Consider the following 20,348-nt stretch of genomic DNA (forward strand, 5'->3'; position numbering starts at 1 on the left):
CAGAACAATGGATATAGGCAGCAAAGTTAGAGCAGCTAGAGCTTTGTTAAAAAACAAAAACAAAAACTCAAACTCTGGGCTGGCTCAGTGGTAGAGTGCTTGCCTCGCATGAGGCCCTGGGTTCGATTCCTCAGCACCACATACACAGAAAAAACTGGAAGTGGGCGCTGTGGTTCAAGCGGTAGAGCACTTGCCTTGAGCTGAAGAGCTCAGGGATAACACCCAGGTCCAGAGTTCGATCTCCACGACCGACAAAAAAACAAACAAAAGCCCCCCAAACCAAAAATCCCCCAAACTTAAAGAAACAGGCCTACAAATTCTGAATCTGAATGAACATCATGAACCCCAGTGCTTTAAGGGTCTGAGTATCTACGAAATTAGAGAATTTGGCCACACCACTAAATATATACCACTGAAATAATCCCAAGTTGTTTTTTTTTTTTTCAGGATTGAGTTTAGTCAAGTCCCAACTAGTTCCTCTAAAGAAGTCAAGTCTCCTCAAATGCAAATACTTAAGGTACTCTCTGCCTCTGACTGGATATGATATTCCCTTAAGGAAACGTGGAGCCAGCTTGGAGTTCCAGCTACCCAGAGGAGGTTTTCCTGGAAGCAGGGAGAGGACTCCACAGGGGCCCAGGCACCTTTGGAGCCACACAAGGCCATGGTGAGGGGGCTGTTGCTCTTGTCCAGCTCTCGGAGGCAGGCGCTGCCAGCATGGTCTCGGATCACAGATAATTCCTTCAGGATCAGGGCCTGGGGAGAGAAAAGGAGATCCGTGGGTGTTGTGTTTACTGGCTGCGTGGCTTATAAATGTCCAGCCTGAATTTATACAAAACTTAAGAATATTTAAGCAAGCCGGGCGCTGGTGGCTCACGCCTGTAATCCTAGCTACTCAGGAGGCTGAGATCTGAGGATCGCGGTTCAAAGCCAGCCCGGGCAGGAGAGACCGTGAGACTCCTATCTCCAATAAACCACCAGAAAACTGGAAGTGGCGCTGTAGCTCAAGTGGTAGAGTGCTCGCCTTGAGCTGAAGAGCTGAGGGACAGCACCCAGGCCCAGAGTTCAAGTCCCACGACCGACCCAAAAAAAAAAAAAAAAAAAAGAATATTTAAGCAAGATGTCAGATTTCTCATCAATAAAGGTTATAGAGTCTTAGAGGATCAAAATGCCCTAGCTATATAAACACTGCATTTTCTACAAGGTTCTGGCTTCACTGGTGAAGAATGGTACCAAAAAACCTCAACACTTCTTTAGATGGTCCACAAGGCAGAATGTATATTTTTTGTACGGTACTATGTATAATGTGCATTAGAAGACATGGTGATTCTGACACCATTGTATGAGCCTTCTGCTAAGGGGCAGTGGGTGGTAAGGGATTGTCAGACAGGAGTGTCTCCTGTCTTGTTTCCAAGTGACTTTAATGACCACCCATTCACACAGCTGGGAGCCATGGCCACTGAAGTAGTCACAGAGGGGCCTGAGAGTAAGATGGTGGTAACAGCAGGCCTGTGTGGCCAAACCAACAACTGCACATTAACTTCCAGAAGCTGAAAGGTAGAAGAGAGCAAAGGCCCTGCCTTGGTAAACAAGGGACCAACCAGCCAGCTCAGCACCAGAGAGCCACTGCCTTCCTGCTGCTCTGTTACCTGGTCTCTGTGGCTCTGGCCCAACCCCAGCTCACACCCCCTCAGCCACCACGAGCACCACAGGGCTAGTCTTACCTCTAGTGTTTCCTCAGCAGTGCAGCCAGGCTGCTGCTGTAGCTTGCCTGTGTTCAGGGCCTCGATGTACTCATCACATTTCTTGTAGCCAGCATTTAACAACTCATACTTGGCCTTCAGGAGTCCTTGGCCAGGGGTGACATCACCGATTCCAATAGAGAACCCGCGGTTAGCTGTAGAAGAGTTGGCAGACAGAGAAGGAAGAGAGCACACGCCTCATCAGTAAGGCTTCATGGGAGAATACATCCATTACACAGAGTTTTCAGTGTACAGCAGGTCCCCTTGTCTGCCTGGAACTGCAAAGTACCAGACCCTACACAAGCTACTATACATGTGTAACTGTCATAGTTTAACTTAAAATAGGCACAGTAAAAGAATAACAACTGCTTGGCACTGGTGGTTCCTAGTAATCCTAAAATCAGGAGGCTGAGATATAAGGCTGGCGGTTTGAAGTCAGCTTGGGCAGGAAAGGCCATGAGAGCCTTCAACTAAGCACTAAAGATGCCAGAAGAGTGACATTGACTTATGGAATTGTAACCCCTTTATACAACTGCTTAATAGTAATCATCATCATCATCACCACCATCGTCGTCATCATCGCAACAACTACAAGAAACCCACAAAAAATCATAAGTGGAACTGTGGCTCAAGTAGTAGAGCACTAGCCTTGAGGAAAAAAAGCTCAGTGTTGTGCCCAGGCACCAAGTTCAAGCCTGAGGACTAGCACCAAAAATAACAAGAACAAAAAAGAGATGAAGATTAAACTAGAAAAATTGTAACAATATGCTGTTAAAAAGTTATGGAGTGTGGTCTGTTTCCAAACACCTTATTGAGCTGGACTCTCCCTTTGTGAAACCACAGGTGACTGTGGTAACCAAGAAGCCAGACAACAGAGGCTCTGGGGAGAAGCCAAGGAAGTCTGGCAATGTCCTTCTTTCCCTTCCTCTGTTAGTTCCTTTCTTCTCCCTCCTTCCTTTCCCATGCTGGGGGCAGAATCCAGTGCTCTACTGCTGAGCTGAGCCTGGAAGGGCTCAGAAGAGATCACCAGGTTTTGTAGACACTGGGGAAGATAAGAAAAGATGGTAGGATCTGGGTGAGAATAGGCTCCAGCTCTTGCCTCTGTGGGAGATGGGAGCTCAACTCTCCCAGGAAAGGAGACAGCAGCACTGGATTCAGGGGGTACCATGTGCAGCAAATGGGACGAAAGAGGGTAAGCCTGTGTATTCCATGGTGGAGAGCCCTAAGTTTCCTTTCCTTATGAACTCTAGGCCCTGGACTCCTTGGGTAGGAGATTTAGAGTGAAATCAAGTGTAGAGAACAGTGATACTGACAGAGACACAGACACAGGCAGACCCCCAATAAGGAAGCTAGCTTTCAGATCAATAACACAAGAAACTGAGAAGCCCACTAGCCAGTCCGCACTGCTTCTAATTGTTATTTTAGTGCCTCACACTGAAACATGAACAGACAGTCATGGACCCCTGGACATTTCACAACAGTTCCTAACACTAAAGACAGAAGACAAGTGTATAGGGAAAAAATTAAAAGGTGATAAAATCCAGAGGAGCAAATACAATAAAAACTCAACGTGATATTGCATCAGAGTTATAGAGAAAATACACTCAGAGATCAAGATAAGGCAGCCCAAAAGAAAATCCAAACCAAACAAGAAAGCTCCACTTACTAGCAGATAAGAATAATAAAAAAAAAAAAAGGTTGTAAATTAAGTGTATGGTGAGAAAACATTAAAAAATCAGAACAAGGGCTGAGTGCCAGTGGCTCACGCCTATAATCCTAGCTACTCAGGAGGCTGAGATCTGAGAAGCATGGTTCAAAACCAGGAGCCTCCATGAGACTCTTAGCACTAATTAACTACCAGAAAACCAGAAATGGAACTGTGGCTCAAATGGTAGAGCATTTGCCTTGAGCTGAAGAGCTGAAGGACAGTGCCCAGGCCCAGAGTTCAAGCCCATGAAATAAATAAATAAATAAATCAGAAGATTAGTGACTCGCTCTATTAATCTATTATCTCAAGGAGGCTAAGGTCTGAGGATTATGGTTCAAAGCCAGCCTCAGTAGGAAAGAAACCCCAATTAACCACTGAAAAACCAAAAGTAGAGCTGTGGCTCAAGTGGCAGAATGTTAGCCTTGAGCAAAAAAATCTCAGGGACAGCACCCAGGCTCTAAGTTCAAGCCCCAGGATGACACAAAAAGAAAAAAAAAATAAAAGAAAGAAAAAAAAAAGGTTAAAAGATAAATCATAAAATAAACAGATAAAAGAGAAAAGAAAATTAGAGCCATCAACCCAGGAACTCTAAAATGTAATTAACAGGAATTCCAAAAAGATAGGATGTGTAGAGAATATTATTAGAATAACATAAGAAAATATTAAGAACTGAAGGAGAGATTGCTGCAAAGTTTATTATTACAATCAATGAAAAAAAAGACACATACCAAGGGCATTCTGTTGTGAATCTTCAAAACAAGAGAGGATTTTGTTTCCAATTGGGTTATAAACTGAGGCAGTAGGACTGGCTGCACATATTAACAGCAATAATGAGAGCTACAATGGAATATGATTCCTTCTAAGTTCTGAGGGAATATCACTATCAATCTAGAATTTATAGCAAGGCAAGGAGTACAACAATGAGGTATTAGGGGGCATGAAGCATCTTGGACACATGACATGATCAGAGTATGAACAGAGAGAACGTGTGAGCACTGAAGGGCAACGATGAACTATCTGGTCTGGCCTCGAGAGAACTCAGTACTTCCAAGGTACAACCCTCTCTTGTAGGCAATAGGGAGCTACTGTAGATCTTGAAGAGAACGAAAAGTAAATTCAAACCTGCAAGCTAGTTAGTAATGAAGTAAGGTGATAAAAGCAAAATGCTTTAGCTTGGATCAAGTGTCCTGCCTTTTGCATTTATGTGAGTACGTGTTGAGTGTGGAACAAGAAACCCTGAGGGCTCCTTAGCAGGAGGCCGAGATACTCACACAGGTAGACGGGAGCCAGCCTGGCAAGCCGTGACATTGCGTCAGCTGCTTCATTCTGCCCCCAGTCTCGCAGCAAAATGTAGAAGATATTGTTCTTGGACCCTGAGCCCAGGGTTCCTTTGTCCATGCTACCACTCATCAACTCGCTGTTCTGGATTGTAACATCTGGAAAAACAATAGTAATGATTCATTTCAACAATTGTTTATTACTCTCTCTCATTTCAAATGAATCGAGGCAATTGGGAAAAATTTTTCCACACTTCATGTTAAAGCAAAACCAACAGGAATTCTATTTAAAGATTTTTGTAGGGACTTGTGAAAAGTATGAAAGTCCAGTCAGCTAGCCTGTGGGGACAACCCTGGCATGGACTCATGACCCTCACTCTTCTCATCAGTGATTGAGAGATGCTAGCACCAAACACATGTTGTCTGCGATGGGATATTTAGAGCATCAGATGAAAGTGCTTATGGCAAAGTGCTTTGTAAACTGTAAAGCAACTTGTTATTCACAAAAATACTGAAAGCTAACAGAGGCATTGTCATGAATAACCTAAATGGAGATGAAATAAAATTAGACTCTTGAAAGAAACCAAAATAGTTCAAAAGAAGCTGCAAGGAGCTCATTAGTAAATGGGCACTCGGGGTGTGTAAGGCCCTGATTCTGAACTCCAACAATGTGAATGTGAGAGAGAAAGAGAGGAAGGAGAAAAGGAAAGACAAGGGAATTTTTCTTTTTTTGGTGCTAGGGAGTGAACTCAAAGTTTTGTACATGACAAGCACCACCACACCCCCTCTACCCTGAGCTTGGCTCAAGGAAAAATATATATACATATATGTATTTATATGTGTACAACTGTATGTGTACACACACACTACTTTTAGGAAGCATATTTTCAAGGGAACAAACCTTAGGAAAGCCAGTTCCCTTCAAAATACCAGAAGACATCTGTATGTTGTTGGCACAGGCTTATAAATCTATCTATTCAAGAGGCTGAGATCTGAGGACAGAAGTTCAAAGCCAGCCTAATAAGACAAATCAGAGACTTTTACTTTCAATTAATCAACAAAACTTACAAGTGGAGGTGTGGGTCAGGTGGTAAAGCACTACTCTTGAGTGAAAAAGCTAAGCACGAGAGAGAGATAAGGCCCTGAGTTAAAGCACCAGTAACTGTCACACACACACACAAAAAAAGCCAACAACAAAACCCAACAAAATCAAACCCCAAAGCAAACAATAAAAAACAAATAAACCCAGAAGGCAGTTGAAATTCTACCCTTTAGCAAAGCATGAAAATCCACTTTAGCACAGTTTCCTACATTTTTTCTAATATCAAGGCTGTGTTAGAAAAGTCCATTCTATATCAGTACTGCCCATAGTAGCCTATTAGGGGGTGGCTTGATAGTGAATTGGGCTCTTTCCCCAGAAGGTAACAAGTGGATACTGGTCTGTGAACACACTTGGGGTTGTACTATTGTTGACAGTCTCAGATGACTTGCATTTAAGTTCTTCCCATTATACCTGATCTTCATGTTATCAAAAGCTTACTATCAAGTTGAGACAGGTAAAAAAGATATTAGTCTTGGGGGTATAACTTGGGGGTAGAGCATTTGTTTAGCATCATGCACAAATTCCATCTTCAGCACCCAAAGAAAAAAAAGCCCTTGGGGCTGGGAAGGTGGCTCAGTGGTAGAGCGCTTGCCTTGCATGCATGAGGTCCTAGGTTCGATTCCTCAGCACCACATAAGCAGAAAAAGCCGGTAGTGGTGCTGTGGCTCAAGTGATAGAGCACTTCCTTGAGCTGAAATGCTCAGGGACAGCACCCAGGCCCAGAGTTCAGGCCCATAACCAACAACAACAACAAAAAAGCTCTCGTGGTATTTATTAGTTGTGTTTTTAGACACTAAATGCATTTGGACATAGAGAAACAAATAATATGACTTAAATAACAGGACCCTTGTTGCTGTCTCCCCCAGAAAGTTTAAGATAAAAAGAGTCACTTGAGAAGAATGCGCTTCCCACTGGAACCCAGATCTGTGTGATCTCCACCTTTAAGAGAAACAGGGCATTACACCCGAAACAAGAAATACCAGCTACAATGTTCTTGAAGAATAAGTCTCCTGAGAGAGGCCTTGGAGGCTTACTGGATTTGCTTGCTGAGTCTAACTACCCAGAGCAGCTCAGTGCTGGCCACATGCTTTTCCCTCCACAGCCCAGTTCCTCCTACTCACAGGAATCATTGACACACAGGTCTTCCCCCTTGCCACAGTACTGCTTGCCCTTGGTTCGGAGGTTGGCCCTCACAGGATTGTCATCACTAGGTCTGAGGATGACACTGAAGATCTGCTTTCCAGTCCACAGGGTGACAGGCTGCAGGAGGAAGGAAGCCAGAGATTCAGGGACTGAGTTTGACACCTAGTGATTGCCTGCCACTGGCTTAGCCACATGGACAACCAAGTACACAAAGGTGCACACCCATCCACACACCCACTCCTCCCACACATACCTTTAATATCGTAGGGGGTGGCAGGCGCACTTTAATTTTCTCATCTTTGCCAACTAATATTGAAGCAATGATTTGGCAAGCTTTGGCTCGGTCAAAGAAAGTGTCCTTAAGGGTAAGAAGATAGGCACCTGAGAGTGTAAAGAACCAACACAAAAATTAAAAACCCAACACTGGGAAACACCCACAAAATTTTAACTTTCACATAAAATGAGGCAACTTCTAATGAATTAAAACATACAAGCCGGGTGCTGGTGGCTCACACCTGTAATTCTAGCCACTCAGGAGGCTGAGATCTGAGGATCATGGTTCAAAGCCAGCCCAGGCAGGAAAGCCCTTGAGACTCTTATCTCCAACAAACCACCAGAAAACGGGAAGTGGAGCTGTGGCTTAAGTGGTCGAATGCTTGCCTTGAGCTGAAGAGCTCAGGGACAAAGCCCAGGCCCAGAGTTCAAGCCCCACGACTAACAAAAAAAACAAAACAAAACACATAACTGCTCACTATGGGTATAGCTGAAGTGGTAGAATAGTTTCTATCAAGCATAAGCCCTGAGTTCAAATACTAGTACACCATCAATCAAATACACAGCTGCTTACTGGCTCTTTCATCCCATAAATGTCTTTATCTTACTCACTGCTGCTTACTGACCGAAACAGGATTCTAGGCAAAATACTAGAAAATGCCCAGCCCATGCTGGGATTGCAAAATACCTCAAATAAGTACATGAGCCAATGCAATGAACAAACAGCAAATGAGTCATTATTACAAGAATCACCGTGCTCCAGTCAGAACTCTCCTTCCCCATGAATCCCACAGACTCACCTGTTAGAAAATCCTGAATAGCAGCAATGAGGGGCTCCCCATTCCGTGGGGTTACAAGATTAGCTTTGGTCTGAAGGAAGAATAGACACAACAAGTTAGCCACTCTTATGCAGCCGGGAGATTGGTATCACCAAGTTTTCAAAATTGTAGTGCAGAAATAGCTGAAAGGCTGAGAAATGGGAGCCCTAGCTCTTCACTAACTCCCAGTTCTTTCCTGAGGGGAGGCAAAAAAAAAAAAAAGAAAAAAAAAAAGCACTAGACATGAGCCAGGGTGGGTGGGGTGAGAGCACAAAGCCTCGAATCAACCCCCAGTACAAGGAAAAAAAAATTAGTATCACCAAAAAACAAAACAAAAACCCCACTTGTATATGAAGATAGCATATGAAACCCACCAATACGGCTTTGAAAGTAGAGGGAAGAAAGCGGGAATAAGGATGTATTCTAAAGGGAGTGGACAGGCTCAAAGCTGTAAGCAGAAGCTGAGTGAGACTGGGATGTCCTGAGTCCAAGCCTCAGTATGAGCCCCCCCAAAAACAGAATGGAAGGAAAGAAGGAGAGGGAGAACCAGATGAAACAATACAGGCAGTACTGGCACACTTAGGAACATTTTAAAGCCTGTTTCCTTGGCTATCACAGGGGATCTACCCTCCTCTGCACCAAAGCCAGGCCAGACCACACTACATACCCCCATGAGAACAAGGGCCTCTGCCTTGGCTTCTTCGGTCTGAGGCAGATGAAGGTTCATTTCATCACCATCAAAGTCTGCATTGTAGGGTGTGCAAACACATTCATTGAATCTGAAGGTCCGGTGAGGCTTGACCCTGGCCTTTGGAACAGCACAGAAAACGAGCAGGAATAGGATTTAGGCATGCATGTAAAAGCTTCTGTTTCAAACCATTTTTAAAAAGTCTCTTCCTAGAAAACTGAACACGTTAAAGAAATAAATTTCTAATATCATCTGTCAGGATTATATATGTGTATACCTATTATAGCCTCATTCAAAACGGGCTTACTACTGTGAGGCAAATATGTACACAGGAGTCCATAGTTCCCTCTTACCAAAGATGTCTGGCTTTGCGTTTGAAAAAGACTAATAATACAAGCTGATTAAAATATCCTCCTGGATATTAGAGCAATGGGAAAAGAAGAAATTAAAACAAAGTAGAAATGCCAGGTAATTGGAGAGTAAGCAAGTATCATTTTCTTACTCCCCAATCTTACTAGAGGAAAAAGAATTAGCATCAAAACAAAGAATTTTTTTCTTCATTATAAGAATCCCAGATAATACATGCGCAAGAAAGAAAAATTATTAACTAGGGCTGCACCTTGAAGCATGAAGCACCTGATAGCTAGCCTCCTTAAAGCATCACTAAAAGTGGGTCAGATTCCATGTGCTTCCTTAAGAAGCCTAGAAAGAGTTGGCACCATCCAGGGTTCTTCTAGGCCACAAAGTAGGCCTTGAATCTGCACACACCTTCAGACTGCAACTTCCCACCTTACAGGACTAAAAGAAGAAATAAACACTTGATGCCATGTGTGTACAGGCTGGAACAAATATGGGACAAATGACCCAGCTTCCTCAACAATGATGCTGGCCTTTTTTAAAAGGAGGAGTACATCTGTTCAGGACAATGGAGGCTAAGGAATATGTCAACTAAATGCACCATGTACACCTTGCATCCTGGATCAACAAACCAAATGTAATAAGGCATATCAGAAACATCTGAGGAAATGTGTGTGTGAACTAGGGGCTACAGAGAACAAGAAATGGCTGTTCATTTTGTTCAGTATGACTAGAGCACTGTGGGCTAGTTTTCTGACAGTGTAAACTGAAAACAAAGAAAAAAGACACAGCATATGGGTTTGTCAAAGAGAGAAGAAAAAGGAGGCTGAGAGTAGTGGCATAGGCCTATAAGGGCAGCACTTGGGAGACCAATGAAACAGGATCGCTAGTGTCTTCAGGATACATGATGAAACCCAGACTCAAAACACTAAGGGCTAAAATTGAACTATGTAACTTGTGGGTATGGGAGATGGAGGAGATCAATGGAAGACAATACACTGATCAAGATGCATTGTAATCATAAACTGACTTACTGAACTAAAACCCCTTTGTACAACTACTTAGAAAATGCAAACAGGACTGGGAAGGTGGCTCAGTGGTATGCTTCGCATGCATGAGACCCTGGGTTCAATTCCTCAGCACTACATAAATAGAAAAAGCTGGAAGTGGCACTGTGGCCTTGAGCAAAAACAGCTCAGGGACAACGCCCAGGCCCTGAGTTCAAGCCCCAGGACTGGCAAGAAAAAAAAAAAGTAAGCAAACAAAAAAATCCCACCAAAGGTTGAGAATTATAGCTCAATGGTAGAATTCTTGCCTAGCATGTACCAGGTCCTGGGATTAATCCCGTACAGAAGAAAAAGAAAAACAAATGTAGCTGTAGCAAAAATCTTGAAAATTATCACACATTGAGGACAGAAATATTTGAATTCATTATACTCTTCTTTCTAGTTTTAGGCTGAAGGCACGGCTCTGTGGTACAGTGCCTGCATAGCAAACATAATCCCTCAGTTCAGTACTGCCACCGAAAAAAGAAGTTTACAAGTTCTGGCGGTATGAGATTTTAAGCAACTTTAATTTTGGGTGTTTAGAACTGCATTAAAAACACACAACCAGTTTGCACTCTAGAGATAACAGACTGCAGTCCCACACTCACCAAGTGGGCCATGATGCTCAGTTTGTGCAATGAGGGCTGCCGGTTGAACAGCACCACGTCTCCATCAATAAGATGTCTCTCCACAATGTCGCCGAACTTGAGCTCCTGAGCCATCTTTTCCCGATTTCCATATTTTAAAAACCTGAATGTGCGGTGATAAACATGACCTGTTCAATCAGAGCTTTCCCCACCAATTTCTCCCACTTTAGATGAGGAGTCAAGCTTGACAATGTTTAATCACATCTCACCAGGGCTTTTTTTCAAACATTCTCCTCAAAATTTAAGATGCTCCCTGCCCTGCTTTTCTGAGAGGGTCTCTCTGCCCATGCTGGCTTAGAATTCGCTATCCTGCTACATCAGCCTCCTCCTGAGTGCTGGGATAACATGTTTGCCACCAAGTTCTATAAATACCTCCATTTTAAAGCCATAGTGTTGGGGCTGGGAAGGTGGCTCAGTGGTAGAATGTTTGCCTCCCATGCATGAGGCCCTGGGTTCGATTCCTCAGTACCACATAAGCAGAAATAGTTGGATGTGGAGCTGTGGCTCAAGTGGAAGAGTGTTAGCCATGAGTTGAAGAACTGGGGGACAGTGCCCAGGCCCAGAGTTCAGGACCCACGACCGGCAATAAATAAATAAATAAAGCCATAGTGTTATTTATGTGTCACCAAAAACCCAAGTTGTCTATTATACTATGACAACTGAGCTGTAAGCTCTAGCTTAACACAGAAGCATTAAGAAATGCTGAAGTATAGCTGGGCATAGTGGTACCTGCTTGTAATTTCAACTGTTTAGGAGGAAAGGCAGGAAGGTCACAAGTTCAAGGTCACCCTGGAATATATAATCTCAAGATCCAAACAAAACAAAAAAGGGACTGGAGATGTGGCATCAGGGTACTCACCTTGCAGGTGCAATCCCTAATACAGATATTATGAAACATACCAAAAAAAAAGTGTAAAGATATGAAAAAATGGTCTTAAAAAAATATCACACAAATACAGCATTGCTTTTCCCCTCCCCTCCATGACCTGATCAAACCTTCTGATGACAACAAAGACACTGGTGGTCAGGTCAACATTTTGCATACCAAGTGAGATGAGAACTCTACTTGGAGAGATGAGTGCCGGTAGGTTGTAAGGAAGCTTTTCAAGGGAACCCTGAGAACTCAGTGACTTGGAAAATGACCCACTTCCATACCCCAAAGGTCCAACGTTACATGTCAGGGAACAAATGGGCACTTCATGTATGGGCAAACAGTAAACGACACACACTGGCCTGCTATAATTCAAACAGGCATTTTTTCCCCATGTGTCAGAAGGGACTGTGTTCTGTAGATGGGTGATGGGAAATGTCACTGTGGGCTGGTGGGAGGCAGCACCTTTTCATCTGAGTGTGTCTCTGCTGGATGAAGTTGGCTCCTGGGTGGACATCAGGGCCATTTCGAACCAGCTGCCTCAGAAAATTGATGTTTGCTTTGTTCACCTGTAGGATCACATAAAACATAGTGAGACACAGGAAGCTTTCAGATTTCCATAAGCTAGTCAGCTATCCCTGTCCAGTTTCTAGAGGCATCCTAGGCAATTTGTGTCCTACAACTGTGAGTACAGACTCTTGAAAACAATCTCAGTTTAGAAGAAGTCCTTTCTTGGTCTTAAGTTTCCTCATTGGTAAAATAGTTTGGACTAATGTGTAGGCTGGACCTTCTTTCTAGAACATTCTTTGGTCCTAGAGTTAAGTGGCAATTTCTCTGCCATTACTTACCAGGGTCCTCTAAGTTTTACACGGTGTGAAAATGGTACCCAGAACCTAACCTATATATCCTTGCTCTGTGGCATCTCTTAGACAACTGTCTCCCAGAATACCATTTCAGAAAGAGACATCCTCCTATCATTTCTAACTCATCTGAGGATACTTGACACAAACTTCACCAGCATCATCAATGATCTGAGCTCACTGTGAACCTCTCAAGAGTTCACCTAATCAATGCGTTGTTCTTCTTATCAGGCTCTGCAGTTATTTCACTCTCAATGGAAAAAAAAGCATGTGGTGGAGGGGCTGTAAATACCATTTTACACACACATGCTGGGTGTGTGCTGAGTGTGGAGCCTTTCTGGGTATACTGCCACAGTTCTGACTGGGATTCTGCCCCGAGAAGAATGAACAACTCATCCCAAGGTCACTGACTAGGGGTGGATTTTGCTACTTATCTTAAAAACATGAGGCAAAAAAACAGTATAGGGAGACATCAAACTTATTAGAGAATTGGAGGATAGGAATGTTACTATGGAATGCAACACACACACACACACACACACACACACACACACACACACACACACACACACACACACACACACACACACACACACACACACACACACACACACACACACACGGCAGATACATCTGTGGCTACCTGTAGCACAGACTGTGTAAATGGCTCTACGTGTATAAGCTAAGCACATACTCAAACAACACAAACTGTTTGTTGGGGTAGGTTACTAGATAGGACTTTCCTGTCTTCACTTTGGGACATGAAGTCTATGAGACTCTTATCTCTAACCAGCAAAAAGCTAAGAGTAGAGGTGTGGTTCAAGTGGTAGAAAGCTATCCCTGAGTGAAAAAGCAAAGCAAAAATGTGAGGTCCTCAGGTGAGGTGAAGACCCAGTATTGGTGGGCATGTGCACACTCCCAACCCCACACAACCAAACTGGAGAGCTGAATGGTACTTACCTTCTCAGGAAAAGTTAGGATTTTGGCCACATGAACAGGTACAGCTACTTCATCAATCCGGAGGTTGGGGTCAGGAGAGATGACTGTTCTACCAGAAAAATCCACTCTCTTTCCTGACAGATTGCCTCTAAATCGACCTAAATAAATGAAAACTTTATTGGTCTCCAAGGAACACCGTATGTTGTCTGGGAGACTGAGATCTCCAAACAAATAACTGACATGTACCCCACGAAATGCTACTCAATGTGGTGGCTGTCTTCTGCATTTTTGGTAGGACACCTACCCTGTTTCCCTTTCAGGCGCTGGACAAATCCACGGGTCCACTTCTTGGGCGCCATGTTAAGGGGAATGCCGGAGAGCTCACTGTTGATGTAGAGGGCACACTGCAGCTGCAGGAAATCCCAGTCCTCCATTATCATCTGTGTCTTGGCTCCAGAGATTCGATGCTAAAATGAACAGAGCAAAATCAGAACCAAGCCAGTCCATTTGATCAGATGGATGTACTGTGAAACTTAGAAGCTACTGGGAAGCACCAACCTTTTTAATGACATCATTCAGGAAAATGATTTCTGTCAATTTCATTGTCAGATCATCTTCATTGGTGCCAGACTTCAAATCGCTCACGACGGAGGGTCTGATACACAAGGGAGGCACCAGAAGTCGGGTGAGAATCAAATCTGAGGGCTTTCCAGCTTCCGGGTTCATCAGAAGGAGAGGAATATCTTCAGCTGGGATTCGTTTGAACAAATTCAGAACTATTAAGGGATTCAAATTTTCCTATGGGAAGCAGGAGAGGTCAGTTTTCTAACTAATCTAATGCTTACAGATCTTCCTTTTGCCCGACTTAGTCCATTATCAGTGATGTCAGAGATTCTGCTGCAGGAGCCACAAGGATGTGCAGGCCTTTTATTCCATTATCTAGGCCAATAATGCCATTTCTTACAGTTATTCCACAGGTCTAATAACTCAAACAAACACAAAGATTCTGCAATGGGATGTTCACAAAAGTTGTGAAATACAGGATGGATACAGCAGTTCCTGGGTACATCAAACCATGGCATACCCCCATATGGAAGACTATGAAGTCACACACACAAAATAACATCACAGAAATGTATGAGAAGCATTGGTGGAATATTGGTACATGAATTAAATTTGTGTTATCTCATTTTGGGACAAAATGCACATCTTTACAAAGAGAAAATGGGTTTGAGGTGTTAACAGTTATTTGTAGAACAGCAATCCTTCTATTATTCTTAAGATCTCTCTAATAGTTTTCATCGTTCTTAAGAGTAAGTTTACAACATAGTAATTTTATTAATAATGTTAATTCATGGGCTGGGAAATTGCTTCAATGGTAGAGTGCTTGCCTTGCATGCATGAGGTCCTAGGTTTGATTCCTCAGCACCACATAAGCAAAAAACAGCCGGAAGTGGTACTGTGGTTTAAGTGGTAGGGAGCTAGCTTTGAGCTTAAGAGCTGAGGGACAGCGCCCAGACCCAGAGTTCAGCCCCCATGACTGACAAAAACAAAAAACAAAAAAATGTTAATTCAAAGACAATATAAACTATTACGAGATTTAAGATAAATAGGTTTTAGCCAGGCACCAGTGGCTCATGTCTGTAATCCTAGCTACTCAGAAGGCTGAGATCTGAGGACTGATGTTCAAAGCCAGCCCAGATAGGAAAATCTGTGTGACTCTCATTTCCAATTAAGCAGCAAAAAGCTAGAAAGCGGAGGTATGGCTCAAGTGGTAGAGCGCTAGCCTTGAGTAAAAAACAAACAACAAAAAAACTCTCAGAGACAGTGTTGAGGCACTAAGTTAAAGCCCCAGGACAGGCACACAAAAAATGGGGGGAGGGGAGCCCTCTTGTCTTATTTCCGGCTTATTAAATTTTCTGGGGATCTGAGTGGTGACTGAGAAGCATGTGATATGTAGAATCACTACATGTAACTCTGTGAGGGGGACTGAGTGAGAAACAAGCCATTAGGACACCATGATAGAGAGAAAGCTAGGTGGTCCTGCTCCAGAGGACTTCATGTGCAGCTGGGGAGGGAGGACACTGCAAAGAGGCCTCTGGGCCCTTATCCAGAGCAAAATCCCCTTCCTCACCTCCCCCTGCCATAAACTCCTCACCAGCATCCAAGGCTGCAGCAGAAAATGGGAGACCAGGAAGCAATGGTGAAAAGCATGGGAAGACATCAGCTTTATGCAGGAGGAGACCCATATTTAGCACTCTAGTCACGGAGTATGGGCTGAGATCAGTGGTGAGGTAACCTGGCTGGCAGGGCACCCACCAGCAGTCTTGCTACTCAGGCTAGAAGGCAGAGGGGAGACAGGACTGTTCACCTCTACGGAGGACTCTTGTCTGCAGGCTCACCAACCTCTGGGTTTTCTTTATGTGGGTCTGAGTTTGGATCTACATTTGTTTTCTGTGCAAGTTCCTCACTTATTTCAACACAGAACAGTTCTGTGACCCAGTAATGATCAAGAACCATGCCCTCAGGTCTCTTCAACTTAGTCATGCTGAGCTGCTCATAAAGGTGTGAAGTGTTACACTCCTGGAAAAAGGCAGTCTGAACCCAGCCCCGGGAGGGGATAATCCATGAGACTCTTGTCTCCAATGAACCAGCAAGAAACCTGTGGTGGAGGTATGGCTCAAGTGGTAGAGAATCAGCTTTGAGTGAAAAAGCTAAGTTATAGCTGTGTTCAGGCCCTAAGTTCAAGCACCAGTACTGGCACACATAAAAAAATGCAATATACTTTACCTGTATAATTAAAAAATTGTTTACTTTCATGCCTATAATCCTAGCTATGCAAGGAGGCTGAGAGCTGAGGATGGTGGTTCGAGGATAACCCAGGCATGAAAGTCTGTGAGACTCTTATCTCCAATTAATCACAGAAAAAGCTAGAAGTGGTGCTATGGCTTAAGTTCTAGCTTAATCAAAAGGAGCTCAGGTCCAGAGTTCAAGCCCTGGGTCTGGCAAGAAAGAGCACTGGTTCTAAGTGAGCAAGCTGAGCAACAGCTAAAGAGAGTTCAAATCCCTAAGGAAAATTCTGGTACACATTACACAGTTCTGGTACACACACACACACACACACACACACACACACACACACACACACCCTCAAAGGTACAAGGCACACACACACACACACACACACACACACACACACACACACACACACACACACCCTCAAAGGTACAAGGCACTTACACACACACCCCCTCAAAGGTACAAGGCACACGCACGCACGCACACACACACACACACACACACACACACACACACACACCCTCAAAGGTACAAGGCACTTACACACACACCCCCTCAAAGGTACAAGGCACTTATGCTAAACATGTCATAGTTTCATCAGTGTTACTTGGGTGCTAACCCAGTTGGTCTTCTCATTTCTACTGGAAGGAGGTGGTATTATAGAGGTAGGTGGGAGCGGGGGAGGTAATTTGTATGCAAGGGCTCATGTGCAAGGTGTAGGGAAGGGGCAGGAGGGTAGTCATGCATGCGCAGGCTCACCTGTGCTCTTCCCAGCAGCGGCTCTACTTCTTTGTTATGCTCAATGGCCGTTTCAAAGGACTGAAGAAAATTTGACACAATGGGATCCACCACTTTTTTGTTGGTTTTGTATTTCTCATGAATTATCTTCAATAAGCCGCACTTTTTCACAGTACCTATTAAGAGTTAATTCATTTACCAAGAATAAAAATAGCCAGTCACCAGTGTTTCACTCCTGTAATCCTAGCTACTCAGTTACTCACATGTGTGCATGTGTACATACACATTCCATTAAGTGTGGCTCAAGTGGTAGAGCGCTAATCCTTAGCACAAAAGCTCAGGGACAATGTTGTGCAGGCCCTGAGTTCAAGCCCCAGGACAACAACAAAAATAAATGAACAGGTTGAGTCTGGGTGGTGGAATTATAGAAATGGTTACACTTTTTTTTTTTTGGTTGGTCATGGGGCTTGAACTCTGGGCCTGGGCCTTGTCCCTCAGCTCTTCAGCTCAAGGCTAGCGCTCTACCACTTGAGCCACAGCCCCACTTATGTGGTGCTGAGGAATCGAACCCAGGGCCTCCTGCATGCAAGGCAAGCACTCTATCACTGAGCCACTGCCCCAGCCCACATACACTTTCTAACAGTGCTTCAGTGGCTGGATCTCAAAACTAATTTATAGAAACAAAAAGTGGACTCTAAAACATTATGCTACATAAACAAAACAGAGAGAGTGAATGAAACAGGCCCTCACTGAGCCCGTGCTTTATTCTATTCACCATTAAAGGCCCCACAGTGGTGGCAAATGTTCTTCTTCCGGCACTTGTCTGAGATTTTCTTCTTTAGGCCTCGCTTTTGGAGGTAGGTCAGGCCAGGCCTTTTTAGGTAATCCAGAAACTGCTGCTTCTCTTCTTTGGACAGCATGATGTGACAGCAGGTCTTGCAGATCATCTTTTACAAGTAAAGCAAAGCAGAGGAAACAATGACAGGATGAAAACTTTCCCTTCTTTAAAGTGCCCCTCTCCTTCTGTATCCTGAACTGAGAGATGGCGAACACAGATCTGCATGGAGATCCAGTGAGAGGCAGCTTGTGCTCCTAGAGTTTAGCTGTACTCACAGCTGAGTGGTAGGATTTTTGCTAATCCTTATCTTGTTCTCTGTGCTGTTTTATAGTTTGAGTTTTCACTATTATTGGTGGAACAGTACTGGGAATCAAACCCAGTGTCTTGTGTATGCTAGTGTTTTGCCACTGAGCTACATCTCAAGGTCTTGTATTTTTTATTTTATTGTTTGGTGGTGGTCCTGGGGCTTGAACTCAGGGTCTAGGCGGTGTCCTTGGGCTTCTTTGCTTAAGGCTAGCATTCTACCACTTGAGCCCCACTCTACTTCTGGCTTTCTTGGTGCTTAATTGGAAATAATAGCCTCACAGACTTTCCTGCCCAGGCTGGCTTTACCATGCCCTGATCTTCCTTAAAATTGAGAAAGCCCCATTTCTTTGTGGTAGATTATCTGGTGGCCAGGGAGCTTAAACTTGATCTTGAATGGGGCTTCATTTGCATGCTCTTTACTCTGCAGCATGGTGGGACCAGACATGATCAACAGGTCACTGTGCCCTGGGCTTCCCAAAGACCACCCCATGTATTTATCTGGAAATGAGAGGGGCCGGTGTGAGCTCAGAGACATGACCACGCCCTGTAGAACTCTCTCCCAAGTGTCTGGGGGGCAACCCAAACGACCAGTGAATGCTGGTCCCCACCAGTGAAGGAACCTGGTAGGTGTAACTGGCTGCAGAGCCTTCATTCCTAGATCTTGATGACGAATGGTTTTGGATGTAGCCCCCTTCATGCCCAATGCCTAGGCTCACTTCAGTGTCCCTGACCAATTACCCTGAGGTCCGTGGGCTTACCTGCAAGATGCCGATGACAGCTCTGAAGTACCCCACGTGAAAGCATGGCAGCTCCAGGTCAATGTACCCATAGTGGCCTAGACAGTCAGCCAAGTTCTTCCCACAGGTCTCACAAGGACGGTCCTTCTCACTCGTGCCCTTGGGGGAGAGCCCAGCCAAGCATCAGTGGAAACTACTAGGAGGGAGCGGACCAGCCCATACCTGACCAGGTGACTCAACATCAGAACCAACTGAGGTGCCGCTGGCAGATCTGATGGGGGTGGGAGGGGGAAGAAGGAAGGGAAGCCCTGGCTTCTTCCTGCCCATTGGGAAGGCCCCACTTTTCTAGGGCAGGACAGGGTCTTACCATCCTGTGATCAAGCACCCCATAGAGCAAGGGGGCGTGACTGTTGTCCTGGCTGTACAGGTTCTTACTCACAACCTGGATGTGTGCCTGCTGGCGCATCTCCTCAGGAGACTTCATTCCAAAACAGATGTGGCTTCTGCAGTGGAAAGAAATGGAGCAAGAACTACCTCATAGCTTGTTACCAGGCTGGGCACGGAGGCACATGTGTATAAGACAGGCAGATCAAGGTTTGAGATCAGCCAAAGGGAAGGAAACTGGTAAGACCCTATCTGAAGAGAAAGCTAAAAAGCAAAAAGAGCTGGGAGAGTGTTTTCAGTAACTGAGGTATGAAGTTTTTTTTTTTTTTTTTTTTTTTTGGGGTCCAGTCGTGGGGCCTGAACTCTGGGCCTGGGCACTGTCTCTCAGCTCTTCAGCTCAAGGTTAGAACTCTACCACCTGAGCCACAGCACCACTTCTGGCTTTTTTTTCTGCTTATGTTGGGCTGAGAAATCGAACCCAGAGCCTCATGCATGCAAGGCATTTGCTCTACCACTGAGCCACCTTCCCAGCCCCTGAATTAAAGTTTGTAAGAGAATGCAAGTAGTTTATTTGCAAATACTATGCTATTTTATGAAAAAAAAAAAACAAACCTTGAACATTTTGATTTTAATATCCACAGGGAAAGAGGGGAGTGTGTCCGGGAATCAATCCCCAGTACAAACATGGGGCCAGCTATACATGGAAGATGTGATGATCCAAAGAATTAAATGACAGGAAGCAGTTGTCTGAGGAAGCTACACAGTGCAGTCAGATGGCCACTCTGTAACACTGATATTCCAGAGGCTTGGTGGCTCATACCTGTAGTACTAGCTACTTGGGGGCAGAGATCAGGAGGACCACAGTTCAAGGTCAACATAAGCAGAAAGTCCCTGAGACTCCATCTCAACCTATAGTAGGCGAAGTGTCATACACCTGTCATCCAAGATGCGAGTGTCGTGTGTGTGTGTGTGTGTGTGTGCGTGTGTGCTGAAATTGGAAACAAGGCAGTACCATGTCAGCCTGGGCATGAAAGTCCATAAAATTCCATATCTAAGGAAACTAGAGGAGTTGGTATGT

The 20,348-nt window shown here is 44.3% G+C and overlaps 1 protein-coding gene across 1 annotated transcript in view; it reads right to left on the bottom strand.

The window, feature by feature from the left end:
• The window catches only part of Polr3a (RNA polymerase III subunit A), a 48,165-nt gene that overhangs the window by 25,196 nt on the left and 2,621 nt on the right, over positions 1 to 20,348 (bottom strand). Inside the window, exons 2-17 of the mRNA XM_070020699.1 lie at positions 19,254 to 19,389; positions 18,908 to 19,045; positions 17,781 to 17,952; positions 17,027 to 17,181; positions 14,027 to 14,266; positions 13,773 to 13,935; positions 13,490 to 13,626; positions 12,135 to 12,238; positions 10,760 to 10,901; positions 8,728 to 8,868; positions 8,043 to 8,112; positions 7,223 to 7,350; positions 6,948 to 7,086; positions 4,719 to 4,883; positions 1,722 to 1,894; positions 642 to 753 (exon numbers count right to left, since the gene is read on the bottom strand). Of these exons, the coding sequence (XP_069876800.1) occupies positions 642 to 753; positions 1,722 to 1,894; positions 4,719 to 4,883; positions 6,948 to 7,086; positions 7,223 to 7,350; positions 8,043 to 8,112; positions 8,728 to 8,868; positions 10,760 to 10,901; positions 12,135 to 12,238; positions 13,490 to 13,626; positions 13,773 to 13,935; positions 14,027 to 14,266; positions 17,027 to 17,181; positions 17,781 to 17,952; positions 18,908 to 19,045; positions 19,254 to 19,389 (2,315 nt within the window). The remainder of the gene's footprint in view (positions 1 to 641; positions 754 to 1,721; positions 1,895 to 4,718; positions 4,884 to 6,947; positions 7,087 to 7,222; positions 7,351 to 8,042; positions 8,113 to 8,727; positions 8,869 to 10,759; positions 10,902 to 12,134; positions 12,239 to 13,489; positions 13,627 to 13,772; positions 13,936 to 14,026; positions 14,267 to 17,026; positions 17,182 to 17,780; positions 17,953 to 18,907; positions 19,046 to 19,253; positions 19,390 to 20,348) is intronic.

The sequence above is a fragment of the Dipodomys merriami genome, unplaced genomic scaffold (assembly GCF_024711535.1).
Source record: "Dipodomys merriami isolate MVZ:Mamm:240054 unplaced genomic scaffold, mDipMer1.0.p SCAF_14, whole genome shotgun sequence".
Classification (NCBI taxonomy): domain Eukaryota; kingdom Metazoa; phylum Chordata; class Mammalia; order Rodentia; family Heteromyidae; genus Dipodomys; species Dipodomys merriami.